This window comes from Lipotes vexillifer, unplaced genomic scaffold (assembly GCF_000442215.2).
Source record: "Lipotes vexillifer unplaced genomic scaffold, Lipotes_vexillifer_v1.1 scaffold543, whole genome shotgun sequence".
Classification (NCBI taxonomy): domain Eukaryota; kingdom Metazoa; phylum Chordata; class Mammalia; order Artiodactyla; family Lipotidae; genus Lipotes; species Lipotes vexillifer.
In genome coordinates this window covers 4,019,274-4,039,766 of record NW_006799055.1, presented here as the reverse complement: position 1 = coordinate 4,039,766, position 20,493 = coordinate 4,019,274, and the positions used below count along the sequence as shown (strand labels likewise).

Sequence of the window (20,493 nt, the reverse complement as noted above, 5' to 3'; positions counted from 1 at the left end):
TTCCTGCTGGTAATGCACAATTTCCCCATGTCCTCATAACACTTGTTAATTTCTGTTTGTCTTTCATATATATAGTAGCCATCCCAATGGCTGTGAAGGGGTATCGCATTTGTCTTTTTTATATATATAATAGCCATCCCAATGGCTGTGAATTGTGGTTTTGATTTGCACTTCCTTTAAGACTAGTGGTGTTGTCTGCTAACGTTTTAAGATTTTTACACTAAGAAAGCTGATTGCTGGGGCCATGTATGTAGGGGGGACAGTGTGGTTGATGACTGTCTGTCTTCCCTGTGGAATGATCAGCCAGGACTGTTTTATTAGAGGATCTCTGATGTTAGCATCTGTGTGTCTTTCTTTTGAGCCGGTCAGTCATCTTCTTGCAAGGAGACCTCTCCAGTTTCCTGCCAAGGGCTGTAAATCTGGCTGAAGGTGTTATGGGAACTGAGTGGAGGCAGAGGGTTGTTGATCATACCTTTCAATGTATACAGTGTTTCACTTAAAACTCCGGTTTAGGGAGGATGCTGTATCCGATCCACCTGTGTGCTCAGTGTTTCTGGGTCCAGGGCTACTCTGGTTTAGGCTTTCTGGAGGATAGACCTTCATTTCGTTCTGGGTGCAGAGGTTCAGGTGCCTGGCTGCCTGGGATGAGGGCGGTTTCTCACAGACTGAGTCTTGGTCAGGTGGATTTGGAGCCTGTCCTGTTTTCCACCTTCCCTTTATCTCACAGGTACCCTGTGCTGCCATGTCCTCAGCTTTCACCAGGGTTCTGCTGGGGGCAGCAGCTTGCATTTTAGGTGCTTCCCCTTGCAAGCTGTTGGTTTCTGTTTTCTCTGCTGCACTAAACTCTGATATCTATTCAGCATTCAGCTTGACATCGGCTCTGCTGTCATCTTGTCTTCCCTTGTCTTTGTCCTGAAGACAGGGTTTCAGGAAGGGGCAAAGAAGGGAGTCTACTCAGCCCTTGGCGCCTCGTCATTGCGACGGTGCAGAGCCATCATGTCACGTTTCCTTTTTTGTAATTATTTGCCCCCTTTTTCTCTTGCACATACAAGCTCTGGCCATGAATGGCTGCATAGATACATTGCCACAATTCCTCTAATTTTACATGCTTGGAGCAGGCACTCTGGGGAGTTCTCCCTGGTAGATGCAGGGACCAACAGAAATGATAAAGTCATGGTGTTCATCCTTGCATCTCTTTCTTCTCCTTGTAACTACAGCTCCTCCTCCATTTACAATGGAGTTATGTCCTGACGAGCCCATCGTAAGTTGAAAAGATCAGAATTCAAAAGTGCAGTTAATACCCCAATCCTACCAAACATCACAGCTTAGGACAGCTGTTGTAGTTTATCTTATGACAGGGCCGAAAGTAAGCTCATCACACGAGATGAATTGTGCCGAAGCACAGCAGTAGAGGGCTGCCGCTCGCTCAGGCAAAACAGCGCCGTCTGTCCTGCTGTGGTAGCTTTTATTAAAGCATTATCTAGGTTTACATTTTAAAACTTGTTTTCTTAACACTTCAGAAATGCCAAAGCAGCAACCTATGTTTCTGTTAATTATACAAGCAATAACGGGCTTTCTTGAAAACATGCCGTGCTTTGTCCTTGAGCGCAAAAGCAGCACAAAGTTCCCACCATTATTTTGATTATACTGAGGTTGCACAAGGACATTGCCTTGTGTTCCCACCACAACTGATTACACTGAGGACATTCTCATGGATCAGCGCCCAAAGCACTCAATGCTTATTCGCATGCCCCCGTTTTGCCGGGGGGGGGGGGGGGGGCTCAAAGCAATCAGGACTGTTTGCAGTTCTGGCTTATTCGCCAGCCCCCAGTTTGCTGGGGGTGGGGGCTCATGGGTCACGTCTCCTTTCCATGTCCTCAGTTATTCCACTACAGACAGCCTACCTACAGCGTGCTCAGAACACTTAACGTTAGCCCTCTGTTGGGCAGTATCAGCCCATTTCATAGTAAGACATTGAATATCTTATGTAATTTATGAAATACTGTAGTGCAAACGAAAAGCAGAGTGGCTGTCTGGGTCCAGCGTAGTTGTACGTGTATGGGTCGTTCTCCCTCGTGATGGTGGGGCTGACTGGGGCTGCGCGTGTTGCCCGGCATCACGAGAGAGGGTTGTCCCACGTGTCGCCAGCCTGGGGAAAGATGAGAATTCAAGGTTCGACGTACGGTTTCTACTGAATGCATATCAGTTTTGCACCATCATAAAATTGAAGAATTGTTAAGTCGAAACATCGTAAGTCAGGGACCATCTGTATTTTGTTTATAGTCGGGTTAAAGATTTACTGCCTTGAGGTTTGAAATCATAGCGAGTATTTCAAATCTTGAAAAGGTTAATACAAAGTTATAGGCTTTTTAGGTGTGGTTCTTCCTGAAGACAGATTCTTACTAGGTGTGAGTTATCTTGAAGGAACTTTTGAGCTGAGTAAGTATCTTCTGTTCTCTCCAGCCGGATACCTCCTCCGCCTAGTGACTCATGTGACTTTGATGACCCCAGACTCCTGAAGAACATTGAGGATCATCATGTAAGGCTGCCGTTTGCTTCTAGAACTTTTTATTTTTATATGTTTATTGGAGAATACTGGATTTACACTATGTTATGTTAGTTTCAGATGTACAGCAAAGTGTATCAGTTATACATGTACCCATTCTTTTTCAGATTCTTTTCCCATGTAGGTCATTACAGAGTAATGAGTAGAGTTCCCTGTGCTATACAGTAGGTCCTTATTAGTTATCTTTTTTGTATATAGTAGTGTGTAGGGATTATCATACTAAGTGAAGTAAGTCATACAAAGAAAGACGTATCATATGGTGCCACTTATATGTGGAATCTAATAAAAAACGATACACATGAACTTATTTACAAAGAGGAAACACGGGGCAAAGTGATAAATTGGGAGATTGGGATTAACATGTACACGCTTCTAGGACTTTAAATAACTTGTGATGCACTTTCATTTATGTATGTGTGTAATGTCTTGAAAGTTGCCATTTTGGAGTCTGGGGAAGAGATGTGACCTCGCTTATATAGTGTTAGTGCTTTAGGGATGTGATCGATTTGTGGTGAGCACTTTGCATAACTTAAAGCCAAATTAAATATGTGGTGAAGTTATAAAGTAGCACATCACGATCGAGATGAGTCTTACCATCGAATTCTCTAACATTTCAGATTTCTTTTGCTTTGTAAGGTTTTTGCAGCACGAGTTCTTCATAGTTGTGAATATAAGAGGTCATGTATTTTGAAAAGTAATTACAGTATCCTTTGGCTAGGATGATTTAGGAAACAAAAGTAAGATATAGCAACACGTAGCATTTACAGCATCCTACTATGTGCTAGGCATTTGAAGTATATTTCCTTTAGCACCCGAGTCACCCCAGAGAGGTGATGGGAAGTTGCATAGAAAGATTGACTTGGCCAAGAGTTACCCGGCAAACAGATGTAGAAATGAGAGTCAGGACCTTGGTCTGTTCACTTCTGAACTGTGATGTCACATTCTGAACTATTGTAACAGACCAGGATTTATCGCCGGTTCATCTGAATTCATTTTTGTTCTAAAGGCTATTCTGAAAAACACCGACTTAGAAAAGTATTCAATGATCAAAGCATTTCACAACCAGTTTTAACCTGTATAAATTAGACCTAATATGACTCTTTTCTGAAAAACATTTTAGTTTTAAAATTAGGTAAACTCAAGCAACATTAAAACTTTATCTTTCCCAACTTTTGTGAAGAGATAGATATACTTAAAATGTTCTTTGCATTTTCAGTGAGGAAGCCTCCTTTTCTCTATTTCAGTTAGTCCGTATTTGTTGATGCTAAAACTTTCCCAGCAGTGCTAAGAAGACTTTCCCAGGCCCTGGGATGCAGGGCCTCAGCCCTGGTGATTCTGACAAAGTGGTCCCAGACCTCACAGAGGATGCCGCTGAAGGCCGTGCTCTGTGTCATGGTCACAGACACTGATACCGTCCTTTCCTGTATTTGGTCTTAGAGGTAGACACAGCTACTAGGGTAGAGCAAGCAGAGGAAGGAACAACATCTCAGAAGAACCGTCTCTGGAGAAGAGAGGTTTTCATTAAGGTTGTCAAAGAAACAAGCACCCCGTGAGGACTTGCTTTCTGATAGAGGACTCAAGCATCCTCAAATACAGTATTGAGGTTGAGGGTAATAATGTGGGTGGGTGACTGAAATGGTCTGTTTGCGTTGGGATGGTGGAGGGGCACGGAGAAAGTGCAGGGTGACAGACAGGCTTGGCAGATGGCTCCGAGTCTAGTTTCCCGAAGTTTGTTTTCCTGCCATAGATCACTAGGTGCCAAAGCAGCGGAGGACGTGAGAAGAGCTAGTCCCATGGAATCCCAGTGTTGTCTTAGGAAAAAGCAGCAAACAAGTTAGACTGTGAAACAGCAAACTGATCAGATAAGAGACCCATTCACTTAGCAGACAGTTTAAGGGCCTAGTTTACATCAGACACCTTGCCAGGTAGTAGGTAGTAGGGGAAGAGACCGCATTCCAAGACGGGGTGTTAACAGGCTCCTCGATGATGCAGCTGGTAAACTGAAGCCCCGAGGATGCGCGAATAGAGGGACTGGCTGACAGCAGGTGGAGGACGGCCGTGGGCCAGCGGGAAAGGACGAGCTCAGTTTGAGGAGCTGTAGACAGAGTGGCTGGTGGAGGGTTCAGGCTTGCGGGGGGCGAGTGGCAGGAGATGGGCCAGATAGCGAGCAGGTGCTGGGTCCTGGGGCACCTGGGGTCCACGCTGGGGCTCCCGACCTCTGTTCTCACGGGAGCAGGAAGGCGTCCGGGGTTCTAAGCGGGACATGTTCTTTAGATCTCTGCTAATTGATTCTTCTTCAGGGATGGCCCCCTTGTCTCCCTGATTGTCTTTGGTACACGTTCTTGAAAATCCATATTTGTTTCATTTAGACTACTTATTTGGGTTCACAGCTAAATAGTGTGATTTGTATATTTGTCCGTGTAAGCAAGATTTTGTTTTTTCTTGCAACTGCGTTCCTGGTGCCTAGCACTGTACACTTACACGTATAGAAGAGGAAGGGCAAGATGGGTTTGGGGAACCACAAGTGGCTTGATATGGATGGAGTTTTATGTGACTGAGGAAATGGAAGGAACTGAAGCTACAAGAGGATGTAAAGCAATGGCTTTCGAGCCATTTTGACCATGATCCACATTAAGAAATACAATTTGTATCACAGCTCAGAATGTGAGGGTGTGTGTGTGCGCATATAACAGGTTTTATATACCAATACTTAGCCATTAGTTCATGTAATGCACTTTTTGTTTTCCAAATCAGATTCCAGCCACTAAAGTGATTTCATAATTCACTAATGAGCTGTGCCCTACAGTTAGAAAAAGACTGATCTAAACTTGGTTTTCAAACTGTTTGACAGAACCTGTGGCATTGCCTTAGGAGCTACAGGGGTGTGTGTGTGAGTGAGTGTGTGTGTGTGTGTGTGTGTGTGTGTGTGAGTGTGTGTGAGTGTGAGTGAGGGGGGGGGGGGGGGGGTGGGGTGCCTTGAACCTGACTCTGGTGTATGTCAGTGGTGTCCTGACAGTCGGGTGACCTCGGCTCCCGTTTGCAGCCCACAGCCCCCTGCATCCAGGAGTTCCTCACCCTCCTGGCCGTGTGCCACACCGTGGTCCCCGAGAAGGACAGAGATAACATCATCTACCAGGCCTCCTCCCCAGGTGAGGCCTCTTGGCTGGGTGTGCCCTGCTGCCCCCCTCTCTGGGGACCTGGGTGTTGGGAGGTGATGCGGCCCCGCAAAGCCCCCACTGTGTGCCCCTGGTCTCACGCCGGCTGCAGAGCGCCCGGGGGGACTAGTTCCAGGTCCGTGGCTTCTCCTCTGATGGAAGCGCCTCTTTCAGGCTCCTGGTTGGGGGAGAGCAAGTGAGCGCCTTCTAGATCCTTGGTCTTTACTGCACGGAAGGCCAGGCCTCTGTCGCTGGTGTGGATCCCATTCGCGTGAGAGAGAACACGTGCTAAACAGAATCCTGTCATTCCCAGAGACTAGTCAATGCCTCCTCAATTCTTTATTGACAGATGAAGCTGCTTTGGTGAAAGGGGCTCGAAAGCTGGGCTTCGTCTTCACAGCCAGAACGCCCTACTCTGTCATCATAGAGGCCGTAAGTGACACCCCAGGGTACCGCCGGACGCTCTTGGTCACCCGCTTTTTGGAAGACTGTATGTCAGAAATAGCACATCTGTTGTGCACATGAGAGCTGAGTTTTTTGTTTGTTTTTTCTCTGTGAGAAACTAGGTGTGTTGAGAATTGATATGTCGTGCGGTTCTGTCGCCTCAGTGTTGTGTGCTGTTTTTGCGTCTTCTTTCTCTCTTAAAGGTGCTGTCTGCAGTCTTTCATCCACTGATGTGGAATAACGTGCAGTAAAGAATGCGGGAAGCCTGCTCTGAGTCCCATAGTTGTTGGGAAAAGCTCCATACCCTCCTGTCCTCGGGGGCGGGTCTGCGTCTGTCTCCCTGAAGCCCTCGGTCACTGGCTCTGGTCTCCTGGGCTGGCAGAGGAGGGAGTTGGCACTTAAGATCTTTTTTTTTTTTTTTAATATGGGTTTTCCCCCTCTGAAATCAAGAAGTTTATTTTATGATTTTTTTTGAGTTTCCCTCTCAGGGAGCCAGAGGGAGAAATCTGGGGAGAAGAGAAAGTTTGAATCGGGAATAAGGTCAAATAGGGATCCTTGGGGTGGCAGCAGGGACACGGGTGGGTAGGTGGGATGGGCGTTCTCTGTGTTGAGCAGTTGGAGGGGCCATGCTCACTGCTGCCTGGGTGGATGAGCGTCTTCGGGCAAGTCCCTGCCTGCTCGCCCCTGTGCTGTTCCCACCCTCAATTTGGGGAGGACTCGCGGCTTTTTACAGCTCTTGGCGTTGTGCATCCTTAAATCCCTGGATCTCTTGAAGGCATTGGAAGTTCACTTCCATCTGGTGTAATAACTCGATGTTGTTCCTGACCTGGTGGCAGTCTGTTCGTTCTTTTCCTTACGTGCAAAACCTAAAAAATAACATACCGTGTGCAGAGTGCCCATTTCTTGGCATTTTCAGTTTCTTTTTTACAGAGTACAGAGATCAGAGCATGTTTATTTGTACTTGATTTCAACCAACACAGGGAATTTAGCTTAGGGAAGCGTACAGTCGCTACCAGTTGGGACAATGTACTGACAATATAGAGTTTGCTTCGTGGAAGCTTCTCACCAATGGTGTCGTCTTCACCTCCAGTTTGAGGAGATTTTAGCCTTCACGGCCAGGTTTCAGGTGTATGGGTGCTGCTGTATTTCTCCGCAGTGCAGCCATGGGGATTGGGAGGGGCGACGGAGTTAATAGACCATGTGATTAGATAAGATTTATAAGTAACAGTAACTTTAAAAATCCTATTCAGCTGTGAATACCGAGGGATCCTCAACCCACAGGTCCTCGAGGTGGTTACCCGCTACTTACAAGAAGTGGCTTGGGACTTCCCTGGCGGTCCAGTGGTTAAGACTTTGCCTCCAATGCAGGGGGAGCGGGTTCGATTCCTGGTCAGGGAGCTAAGATCCCACATGCCTCATGGCCAAACAAAACAAAACAAAACATAAAAAAACAAGCAATATTGTAACAAATTCAATAAAGACTTAAGAAAAAATCAGATGCCAAAGTGCATACTCTTAAAAAAAAAAAAAAAAAAAAAAAAAGAAGTGGACTTACTGATCATCATTTGGTCTGTCGGGGCCGTGTGAGGGTGTTGATGTGACATCGGCGCAGAGGTGGTGGGCTCCCGGCGGTCACGGCATGGGTGCCAAGGGGGTGGCAGCGGTGACCCTCTGGACGGGGACCTGGCAAAGCTGGGCCAGGCTGAGGGGAAAGGGAACTGGCACTTGCAGAGAGAAGGGGGTAAAGGCTGACGGGGGCTGGGTTAAGTGGCCCATTCATTGTGTTTTAGGAAGCGAAGGGGCGGGGCATTGTGGAGGGGACGTGTGACTTCCCAGTGCTCTGTGTGTGTCAGCCACACACTTGGGGATCTGTGTGTTCCTTCAGTTATTATTTCTCTCAGACCCAGGGGACAAGAGAAAGGGCAGGTTCGATTGAAAAGTTTGTAGATTGTGCACACATAATCTGGAATCTTCTGGAGAAAAATTAAGAATTCTTTCTTTTTTTTTTTTGCGGTACGTGGGCCTCTCACCGTTGTGGCCTCTCCCGTTGCGGAGCACAGGCTCCGGACGCGCAGGCCCAGCGGCCACGGCTCACGGGCCCAGCCGCTCCGCGGCATGTGGGATCTTCCCGGACGGGGGCACGGGGGCACGAACCCATGTCCCCTGCATCGGCAGGCGGACTCCCAACCACTGCGCCACCAGGGAAGCCCAGTTAAGAATACTGACGTTCCAACTTTGAAGAACCCAAAGAGAAAAGGCATTTGATGAATTGCCCTAAAATCTGGTGCAGAGTTACGCTCCTTTGTTTCTAAATCCAAAATTGAAAAAGTTTTGAATTCCACGCTTTTTCCCCTAAATTTGGGGTGTGGACATTTGGTAGGGAAACCTAATGAAACTTCCATGGAGCCACTTCTGTTCTTTATGAATCTCACTTGGTGGGGATAGCCATGCATCTTGCTGCAGGAAATCAACGTGTTGTGTTACAGGGTGTGGTGCCTGGCCCCCCTGGGGATGTAGTGGCATACGGTGTGTGCACCTGCTTCTGCGAGATGTGTAAAATTCTGGATTCGGAAGCATAACTGGCCCCAGGTTTCGGATGGACCTGTGTAGCTTGTGTCCTTTATTTGTATGTCTTGGAAGTTACTCTGTCATCAGCTACTGTGACAGCCACTCCCGCTGGAGGAAAAGGAGACGCTTGCACCAGAAGGGGGAGCTATGGTCCCACCAGACTGACGGGGAAGACAGTACTTGGTGGAAGGTGTCTGGGGGGGGGGGGGGGGGGGGGGGGGGGGGGGGGGGGGGGGGGGGGGGGATGGGATGGATGGATGGAGGGAGAGAGGGAGGGAACTGGAGGGGAGGGAGAGGAAGGGAGGGATTGGGGAGAGGCATGGATAGAGAGGTTTATGATTGGGGAGCTGGCTGTTTTGAGATTTTTTGAGATTTTAATACTTTGCACTTCAGGTAAGAGCCTGTTTTTCTTCCTCTAGATGGGACAGGAGGAGACATTTGGAATCCTTAATGTCCTGGAGTTTTCTAGGTATGTTTTTCTTTTGTGCACTTGAAATAAACCGTCCCTCTCTATCTGTCTCTCTGTCTACATATACACACAGTAAGTCCCCTATGTACAAACTTCAAGCTGTGAACTTTCGAAGACACGAACGTGCATTCGCATGTCCAGTAAGTTAGTTCATGTGTCTAAGATTAAAAATGTTTTCTTTATTTTTTGTGTTTGTTTTTTATGTCTTACTTGTGTGAAAAGTATTATAAACCCATTACAGTGTGGTACTGTATAGCCAATCGTGTTAGGTACCTAGGCTAACTTTGTCGGACTTACGAACGCGCTCTCTCAGAAGGGAACTCATTCATATCGAGGGGACTTCCTGTCTATATATAGATGGGCGAGAAATGAGTCAGTGACTGAGGGCGGGTCCCTTTGAAAGATGAGGAAGGAGGTGGCTGTGCATGTGCTTGGGGCTGCGGCTGGGGAGGGAGCTATCAAGGGACCTCAGCGTTAAATCGGGAGGTCCTCGGAATTCATCATTTCTTTCCACTTCAGTCAAAAGAAGATATGATGAGATGCTTTTGAGTGGAGTGGGTTTATACTGAATCTTGCACTTTGCTACTTACTGGGCAGGTAACTGAACATTTTTGAGCTGTGAAATAAAAGTACACGGACACAGTATTGTCAGGAGCAAATTAGACACAGAGTAAAGCGCTCAAGTTCCACATTTCTGTCTCTTCTTCTATCAAGAGCTGTGCTAGTGAGTTTCCACGGCAGGGAAAGGAATAGGTTTATGCAAAAGAGTAGGAGATACACAATTAAAGTCTGACTTTGAGGGCAAAGGTAGGGAAGACGGAGCTTGGCCATTTGGGGGCCAGCCAGACCACCTTTTGGGTTGTTTGGTGTTTAATCACAGGATGTGGTCCTATAAAACAGACCAATGACAGATTTCTTTCCTTTTTGTTTTTACCCTACAGCGACAGAAAAAGGATGTCTGTAATTGTGCGAACCCCTTCAGGACAGCTACGACTCTATTGTAAAGGGGCTGTAAGTACTGGCTGAGGTCTGCACGCCAGGGACCCCTGCTGCTTCCCTAACTGCTGTTCTCAGCATCCTTGATGGTAGCCCAGGGTTGAAAGGCTCTTTCAGTCAGCCTGACGCTCACTTAGTAGTAAAAGCCCCCTGAAGATGATGGGGGTTCAAACCAGCGTGGCAAGGAGGTCAGTGGAAAGCTTGCTGTTCATTGGTAGTTGGTTTCAGAAACAGTAGCTGGCCATGTCCTGCAGAATCCTTAGAGTGTGAATTCTGATTCCTGTTTTCTATCCTCGTGTGGTGACTTTGGAAGATTCAGTCAGTTGTATCAAGCTATGATCTTTTAAGGACACTGATATGTATTTTTTTTTTTTTTTTTTTTTTTTTTTTTCATAGACATAGAAAACAAACTTATGGTTACCAAAGGGGACAGCAGGAGGGGTGTAGGGATAAATTAGGAGTCTGGGATTAACAGATACATACTACTATATGTAAAACAGATAAACAAGGACCTATTGTATAGCACAGGGAACTATACTCAGTAACTTGTAATAACTTATAATGGAAAGGAATCTGAGAAAGAACTTAACTGAATCACTGAATCACATCCCTGTACACTTGAAACTAACACAACATTGTAAATTAACCATACCTTAATTCTTTTAAAAAGTAACTTTATTCTAGAAGGCTAGCAAGTAGGAGAGGGCAGGGGAAGACCTGGGCTCTCAGTGTCAAAGCCCTCACTCTGGTAGGGAATTGGCTTTACCTATGGAGATCCACACAAGGGAAATTTAGCTTTATTGTTAATCCTGACCAGGTTGTTAATCTGAATGCATTTTCGTTACAATCAGAACTGAACATCAGGCTCATCTATTGCCATATGATTTGTTTCTGTTTGGAGAACTTTGTTTTAGGTAATTTTTTTTTTTTTTTTTTTTTTGCGGTACGCGGGCCTCTCACTCATGTGGCCTCTCCCGTTGCGGAGCACAGCCTCCGGACGCGCGGGCTCAGCGGCCATGGCTCACGGGCCCAGCCGCTCTGCAGCACGTGGGATCTTCCCGGACCGGGGCACGAACCCATGTCCCCTGCATCGGCAGGCGGACTCACAACCACTGTGCCACCAAGGGAAGCCCTCTGCTGTGTATTTTTTTCTGTAGCAGCTATTCTTAATATTCGTGGTTTAGTTTTTATTCACTACAGAGGCTGGCTGGCAGGTTTGAGGTAATGTCCATTTGTGGTCTATTATTACTGCCCCTTCCGGTCATTTCCTATGTCAGGCTTTCTGTCCTGTCTGCCTCCTGGTCATCGAATATAAATTTTTAAGGAAAGATGCTACTGTTTATGAGCCTGACCTACAAAACTACATTCTGTCAAACTGTGGTCTTATGTGTTGAGGGAAAGACTTATTAAGCTCATTTTTTGAGACATATGTCGGGACATATGAGGCTACACTAGGATCAGTGATTCGTTGGAAATCTTACTCGTCTTTACCAATTGTGGGAATAAGTATTTGAGAACAGTGACAGAGCTTTTTAAAAAGTGAGTAAAGGTGTGTGAATTCTAAGGCGTCCGATCTGGACTCACCAAGGTCCAGATTATATTGGGTTAGATTGGGAAAGATTAGATAATTATGTTAGATTCTGTTCTCATATGATACTCTTTCTTACCTTTTTGGTTGTTTATTTGCCATTGTGTTCTGAGAACCACAGCAAGGCCAGAAGGGGGTCAGTGTGAGGAACAGAGGAAGGGGGGCAACCATAGACCAGGGTCAACAGGAAATGCTGTAGGGGTGCATTTAATTTGTTACAGGATTTAATTCTCCTCAAACCTGTTTCCCCTAAACCAAACTAAATTTCTTAGATTTGGGGGGGCCTAAAACTGCCATTTATCACATATTTGATGCATGATCCGTAGCCTGCAATCCTCCAGCCCTGCTTGTGGGTCATAGAAATAGTCCCCAGGTGATGAGCTGTCCACACCATGTGTTCTCAGCTGAACCAGGTTCTGTGCAGAGTGGGTCGTGCCCTCCCTGGGTGGGAGCTCCTGCAGCATCAGGAAGGGAGAGTACACTTGAGCAATTTAGGGTGTGTGTTTTATGCTTCCCACTTCTGCAAAGGGTGTTAACAAAGTCTGGTGTGAGCTTTGCAAATCTAGGTGAACGTCGGCCCCATCGTGTCCCTGATTATTCATTCTCCTGACACCCAGGGTCCTCCCCGGTGTGTTTGTATGGACACACACCCACCCCCAGGTTGTTTTCCAAAGCTCATGACTGAATCCAGCCAAGAACTGTGTTTCCCCTCGCCCACCCAGGTGTGTGCTGGATCAACACCACGAAAACAGAGCTGGGCTTGCAGTGCTAGAGCGTCAGCTGACCTGAGGTTTGCAAGTCACGGCGTTTCCCTATTTTACAGGATAACGTGATTTTTGAGAGACTTTCTAAAGATTCAAAATACATGGAGGAAACACTGTGCCATCTGGAGTATTTTGCCACGGAAGGTGAGTGGAATTTGGAAATGTTACTTCTGCCCTTGGAGTTGTGCTTTCAGGGGGCAGTCGGGTGAGCCTTCGTGTTCACGTGTCATTTTTGTGCAGCACTTGGCTTGCTTCAAAGGCGGGTCGTTTTCTAGTGCCAACCCCGTCCCCACCCTCTGCATCGGTGGCAGTGACAAGAGTCGTGGCTGTAGAACGACTGCTTTGTTACCTAAACGTCATCCACTAACTCTTAACCAGAGGGGCGAGGGTGAGGCAGGCCAGCCCACGATGCTATGCAGAATCGCCCTCCGCTTCTGCACTCCCTTCTCGGAAAACTCACCTTATTTCCCAGGCACTCTCTCGTTTCCCTTATGACACTGGCTTACCCTTGACTTCAGCCAAGAATAATCCACTGAACCCGTGGAGAACAGGAAGGGAGTTCTCAGAAGGGCTTTAAACAACACTCCCCTGCAGTGTCAGGCTCCCCTGCACGTGTATATGATGAGAGCTTGAGTGCCGGCTGCTGCCTCGTTGCCTTCCTGAGCCTCTCTGGCCGCATGTATCCACGTCTGTGCACACACAGACACATGCATGTACACCAGAGAACACACATGTGCGCACATAGGAACACACATGCCCACAGGGACACACATGCCCACCAGGGAACACACATGTGCACACGTAGGGACACATGCACACAGGGACACACAGACACACGCACACAGGGACACACATGCACACACAAGCACAGCTGCTTGAAAGCCTGTGTCTTTCACGTCGTAGCACACTGGGCCTTTACTGCTGTCTAGAAACACACTTCCCGTCTTGCCTTCTGGCTGATGGGAATTCGTTGCTTGCTTGCTTTTCTCATTGCTTTATTTTATTTATTTTTTTTAAATTCCCCTTTGATTTTTTTCCCTTGTTTGTCATTTAATGGAACTTGGGTGTGGATGGAAGTGAAATCAAATGTTCATTTACCTTGCTTCCCTGGAAATTCCAAAATTACTTTGAGAATCATAAAGCAATTAAATAGGTGCGATGTCTGTGCGTCCCTCCTTGTGTGTGTGGGTCGAGCACGGCTTCTGTCCTCTGCTGTGAGGAGTTCAGTCTCATGGCTTCTCCTGTTCTGTCAACATCTGTAGAAGCGGTGGTTTCTGTTAAAATAAGGTTGCTTTTCAGTTCTTTCTGAGTGTGTGCACGTTGACTTAGAGTGACCTATAAAGCGGATGGTCTCTTTCATTTTCTGCACACGCGGTGTCCCCTGGGGGTAAGGCACCCTGCTTGCCCGTCACTAGGGCCCTCACTGGGAGACGCGGGACTGTTTTGCAGGTTTACGGACCCTTTGTGTGGCTTACGCCGACCTCTCTGAGAGTGATTATGCTGAGTGGCTCAAAGTCTACCAAGAAGCCAGCACCATCTTGAAGGACAGAGCTCAGCGGCTGGAAGAGTGTTACGAGATCATTGAGAAGGTAATTGCACGTGGTAGATGCGTTACATTACATGCCCAGTGACACCTAATGAGCAAAAAAGTTTGGGTGCAGAAATCTTTTGTCTATATAGTGATGTTCTCTGATCTTATAAGTATCTTAACTCACCATTAGCTTTTAATCGTTTCTTTGCTTTAAGAAACACTCAGTTTTTATGAGCTCTCAGAAAGGTCTAGCCACCCTCTGCTAAGCATTCACGTCTTAAGAACTATCAGTTCAAAAACGGCATCGGGGAATTTCTGGGTTTGCCTAAGATGAGGTTTAATGACGTTAGCTGGCCCTGTTGAGTTTCCTGAGCAGTCAGAGTGCCTAGGCTGGCTGGACATCGTACCTACTAAATGTTTTCACACTTGCTGTCCTCTTCGAGCTTTGCCATTGCCGCTCCATGCTGCCTACGTAATTTTGTTGTTATTTCAGTTTCTCCCAAGACATGAGGCAGCTTCCCACAGATTGAGTCCCTCGAATCTGGGAGCTGGATTTCAGCTTTTTCTGTTTCATGTCAGCAACCACTGGTCCACCCATCTTCCAGTTGCAGTAGCTTTGAAGTCATTGCTTGCTTGCTTTTCTCATTGCTTTATTTTATTTATCTCTTTTAAATTCCCCTCTGATTTTTTTCCCCCTTGTTTGTCATTTTAATGGAACTTGAGTATGGATGGAAGTGAAATCAAATGTTCATTTACCCTGCTTCCCTGGAGATTCCAAAATTACTTTGAGAATCATAAAGCAATTAAATAGGTGCGATGTCTGTGCGTCCCCTGGCCAGAGGTGGGCACTCAGGACGTAGTTGGCCTTTTTGGTCACTGAATAATTTTTTCTCATGTGTTAACTGTACCACAGCCCTTGACTCATGAGTGGAGTGAGAGAGAAGCCTCAGTCCTGTTAGTGTCCCCAGGATAACTCACCCATGTGCTCTGCTGCCAGGTGGTTTCTATCCCAAGGTGCCCGTGTACCCAGAAGTAGATGGCATGTGCTGGCCCGTGTGTGTGGAGGGGTTCTAGCCCTGTGGATGGGTTTGAGATGCCACACATGTGACTGTCATTAATTATCTGCAGACAAAGGTTTAATGTGCAGGAAATGAGGTAATTGTCTCAGAACACTTTGACTGCCTTTCTTTTGTCAAGAGTTTCATCATTCATGCTGCCCTTACGTGTGTCCCCATCTTTAATGGAAGCTGTTTTTTAATTTAGAATTTGCTGCTGCTTGGAGCCACAGCCATAGAAGATCGTCTTCAGGCAGGCGTGCCAGAAACCATAGCAACTCTGTTAAAGGCAGAAATTAAAATATGGGTGTTGACGGGCGACAAACAAGAAACGGCAGTTAACATAGGTAATTCATTTAAAGAATAATTTCCCAATGCTGATTCTTGTATTACGTTTTTGAGCCGTCTTATAGAGGTGCCTAAGGGCTCCTGAGATGCACTGACAGAAGTGTTTTATAGAATTCTTCATTCACAAGACCGAGAAAAGTTTAAGATGCTCTTTATGAGCATTCTCTGCCCGTTATAAACCGTAAGACTTTGACACCTTCCTGAAAAGTATTAAACATACTTACAGAGGCCAGAGAATTCAAAAGTTGATGAGAGTTTGATTTTCTTATTGCTTTCTTCACAAAAATTTAGTCTCAGAGACTAAGCATGTTTTCATTAAGTTTAAATATGCATTATTATTTTATATAGTTATAGGCATTATAATGATTTTTACCAATTCATAGGTTTTCCTAATAAGGCTTGAACCTTTCCCTTCCCCATCTGGGTTGGCAACCTCTGCCTGCTAAGCATCGCAGAAATGAAAATTGAAGAAAGGGAATTTTAGCCCAAATTACTTTATGAGTGTTAAAGCAGCACGTTTTTAGTTTGAAAAGGACTTGTGACTACTAATTAAAAAAAAATCTAATTAAAAAAAAATTTATTTATTATTTTATATTTATTTTTGGTTGCGTTGGGTCTTCGTTGCTGCGCACGGGCTTTCCCTAGTTGTGGCGAGCGGGAGCTATTCTTCTTTGTGCTGCATGGGCTGCTCATTGCAGTGGCTTCTCTTGTTGTGGAGCACGGGCTCTAGGCACACCGGCTTCAGTAGTGGTGGCTCACAGCCTCAATAATTGTGGCTCGTGGACTCCAGAGCCACAGGCTCAGTAGTTGTGGTGCCCGGGCTTAGTTGCTCTGCAGCGTGTGGGATCTTCCCGGACCAGGATTCGAACCCGTGTCTCCTGCATTGGCAGGCGGATTCTTAACCACTGGACCACCAGGGAAGTCCCAAAAAATCTAATTTTGTTGGTTTGAATTGCTTTAAAATTATCTAGGACTTCTGTCACCCTTGTGTCACAAGCTCTGGTGCATAGGTGATAAAATGAAAGGGCTACATGACTTCTCATGTGTTGATGGGAATAGAGTCCATGTCACAGCTCACTGCAGGAAGAAACATACAGAAAGAACATCTGAAGTTGAGTGACTGGTGTCCTATTCAGAGGAGTCTCCTTGGAACGCGATCAGCTGGTTCTAGTGGAGCCCTTTCCTTCAATCTTCTCTTTTGAATCAGCCCCGACTCAGAGAACCTCAGTTATAGACAATGCCTACTGTCTGGAGTGCATTTCCTCTTTTTTTTTTCTTAATAGACAAAAAAAGCCACTTAATCGTTTCTTATCAAGACTGTAGTCCTCTTGGACTCGCACACAAGTGAGATTAAAGTCCCCAGAGACTGACATGTGATTCACGAACAGTCTCTGAAGGATTAGATGTACATGTTGTACCTGTTGTTTCCTAAACACATATTTTTGGAGAAAAGTGCGGTGATGTTTCTGTGTAGACCTGTCACTACAACTAGATAATAAAAACCCATTGCTTACAGCCCTTTGGTGTCGTCAGCAACATTTTTATAGATGAAGGATAATACGTTTGCTTTTGGTGGAGGGTCTCTTTCTCTGTATATACATCAGCCCTTAAGGTATTTCCCATGTAAATTTGGTCTAAAACACCTGCTGTTGATCCATGGCTCCTGTTTATAGAGGGCACAGAAAGCATGAGAGCAGTGATGCTGCACCTGCCCCGCCCCTGTCCTCCTGTCCTTGTGTCACACCTGCATCTATCAGGGTCTAGCCAAGTTTAGGTAAACACAAGTGAAAGCAGAGTTCCCAAAATCAACCCAGAAAACACGGATGGCTCATTATTCCCAAAGGAAGGTGTTAATCGTTGCTGAAGTGAGGCTTTGCTGAACCTCACAAGGTGATTGATACCTGTCCAGTTTTTTTCCATTAACAGCTATATTATTTTGTGCTTTTTTCAAAGAAGGTGTAACAGTGTTTGTAGTTTTGATTTCAGAAGCACTCATATCCATTAGGTATTTTAAAATTGACCTTTTAAAAAACATTCTAATCCAAGTCGGAAAAGAAGAAGTAAAACCGTCACTGTTTGCAGATGACATGATACTATACATAGAGAATCCTAAAGATGCCACCAGAAAACTACTAGAGCTAATCAATGAATTTGGTAGGGTCGTGGGATACAAAAGTAATGCACTGAAATCTCTTGCATTCCTATACACTAAGGATGAAAAATCTAAAAGAGAAATTAAGGAAACACTCCCATTTACCACTGCAACAAAAAGAATAAAATACCTAGGAATAAACCTACCTAAGGAGGTAAAAGACCTGTATGCAGAAAACTATAAGACACTGATGAAAGAAATTAAAGACGATACAAACAGATGGAGAGATATACCATGTTCTTGGACTGGAAGAATCAACATTGTGAAAATGACTGTACTACCCAAAGCAATCTACACATTCATTGCTATCCCTATCAAACTACCAATGGCACTTTTCACAGAGCTACAGCAAAAAATTTCACAATTTGTATGGAAACACAAAAGACCCTGAATAGCCAAAGCAGTCTGGAGAAAGAAAAACGGAGCTGGAGGAATCAGGCTCCTGGACTTCAGACTATACTACAAAGCTACAGTAATCAAGACAGTGTGGTAGTGGCACAGAAACAGAAATACAGATCAATGGAACAGGATAGAAAACCCAGAGATAAACCCATGCACATATGGGCACCTTATGTTTGATAAAGGAGGCAAGAGTATACAGTGGAGAAAAGATACCTCTTCAATAAGTGGTGCTGGGAAAACTTGACAGCTTACATGTACAAGAATGGAATTAGAACACTCCCTAGCACCATACACAAAAATAAACTCAAAATGGATTAAAGACCTAAATGTAAGGCCAGACACTATAAAACTCTTAGAGGAAACCATAGGCAGGCAGAGCACTCTATGACATACATCACAGCAAGATCCTTTTTGACCCACCTCCTAGAGAAGTGGAAATAAAAACAAGAATAAATGAATGGGACCTAATGAAACTTAAAAGCTTTCGCACAGCAAAGGAAACCATGCACAAGACAAAAAGATAACCCTCAGAATGGGAGAAAATATTTGCAAACAAAGCAACTGACAAAGGATTAATCTCCAAAATGTACAAGTAGCTCATGCAGCTCAGTATCAAAAAACAAACAACCCAATCCAAAAATGGGCAGAGGACCTTAATAGGCATTTCTCCAAAGAAGATATATAGATTGCCAACAAACACATGAAAAGATGCTCAACATCACTAATCATTAGAGAAATGCAAATCAAAACCACAATGAAGTATCACCTCACACCAGTCAGAATGGCCATCACCAAGAAATCTACAAGCAATAAATGCTGGAGAGGGTGTGGGGAAAAGGGAACCCTCTTGCCCTGCTGGTGGGAATGTAAATTGATACAGCCACTATGGAGAACAGTATGGAGGTACCTTAAGAAACTAAAAATAGAACTACCGTACGACCCAGTAATCCTACTACTGGGCATATACCCTGAGAAAACCATAATTCAAAAAGAGTCATGTACCACAATGTTCATTGCAGCTCTATTTACAATAGCCAGAACATGGAAGCAACCTATGTATCCATCAACAGATGAATGGATAAAGAAGATGCAGCACATATATACAATGGAATATTACTCAGCCATAAAAAGAAACAAAATTGAGTTATTTGTAGTGCGGTGGCTGGACCTAGAGTCTGTCATACAGGGTGAAGTAAGTCAGAGAAAAACAAATACCATATGCTAACACACATATATGGAATTAAAAAAAAATGGTTCTGAAGAACCTAGGGGCAGGACAGGAATAAAGACGCAGACGTAGAGAATGGACTTGAGGACACGGGGAGGGGGAAGGGTAAGCTAGGTCGAAATGAGAGAGTGGCATGGACATATATACACTACCGAATGTAAAATAGATAGCTAGTGGGAAGCAGCCGCATAGCACAGGGAGGTCAGCTCGGTGCTTTGTGTCCACGTAGAGCGGTGGAATAGGGAAAGTGGGAGGGAGACGCAAGAGGGAGGGGATATGGGGATATATTTATCCGTATAGCTGACACACTTTGTTATACCGCAGAAACTAACACACCATTGTAAAACAATTATACTCTAATAAAGATGTTAAAAAATTCTATTCTTTATTTATCTTATTTTTTAATTGAAGCATTATTAATTTACAGTATTGTGTTAGTGTCAGGTGTACAGCAACGAGATTCAGTTACATGTACATATTTTTTCTTTTTCATATTCTTTTCCATTATGGTTTATTATAAGATTTTGACTATAGTTCCCTGTGCTATACAGTATGACTTTGTTGTTTATTTTATACATAGCACTGTATACAGTGTGTGTATCTGCTAATCCCAAACTCTTAATTTATCCCTCCTCCCTTTCCCCTTTGGTGACCATAAGTTTGTTTTCTATGTCTGTGCACCTGTTTCTGTTTTGTAAGTAAGTTCATTTGTGTCATATTTTAGATTCCACATATAAGCAATGTCATATGGTCTTTGTTTTCTCTGTCTGACTTACTTTACTTAGTACGATAATCTCTGGGTCCATCCATGTTGCTGCAGATGGCATTATTTCATTCTTTTCTATGGCTGAGTAATGTTTCATTGTGTGTATGTACCACTGAATTAAGGTATCTGTTGAGGATGCAGTGTAGACGTCTAGACATGGTGTTAGACTTGTCCACGTCAGACCACTGGTGACGGCTTTGAGCAGCCCGAGGCCTTGCTCCAGATCCAGGATTGTAAGCCTGTGTTCTAGTCCCATATTCCTCATACCTTCTGTGATATGAACCATTATTGGTCTGTCTCCCACAATATGGATTGGATATTCTGTACATTTTAGTGCATTCTGTGTGCACATTAGGGTACCCAGAAGGTATTTGGGAAGCAGATCAAGTGTCTAGTAGTTCTGCTTCTAGATGAAGTAAGGAGAGGAGTGTGCTGTGAGTGCTGCACTGTGCCGGGAGTGC

General features: G+C 45.0%; 1 protein-coding gene across 3 annotated transcripts in view; it reads left to right on the top strand.

Annotated features, from left to right (window-relative positions):
* ATP8A2 (ATPase phospholipid transporting 8A2) overlaps positions 1 to 20,493 on the top strand; it is a 463,903-nt gene that overhangs the window by 56,605 nt on the left and 386,805 nt on the right. For all 3 annotated transcript variants that reach the window (XM_007471455.1, XM_007471456.1, XM_007471457.1), the window contains exons 15-22: positions 2,464 to 2,539; positions 5,610 to 5,715; positions 6,071 to 6,153; positions 9,153 to 9,202; positions 10,144 to 10,213; positions 12,610 to 12,694; positions 14,000 to 14,139; positions 15,345 to 15,483. In XM_007471455.1, coding sequence (XP_007471517.1) covers positions 2,464 to 2,539; positions 5,610 to 5,715; positions 6,071 to 6,153; positions 9,153 to 9,202; positions 10,144 to 10,213; positions 12,610 to 12,694; positions 14,000 to 14,139; positions 15,345 to 15,483 — 749 coding nt within the window. The remainder of the gene's footprint in view (positions 1 to 2,463; positions 2,540 to 5,609; positions 5,716 to 6,070; positions 6,154 to 9,152; positions 9,203 to 10,143; positions 10,214 to 12,609; positions 12,695 to 13,999; positions 14,140 to 15,344; positions 15,484 to 20,493) is intronic.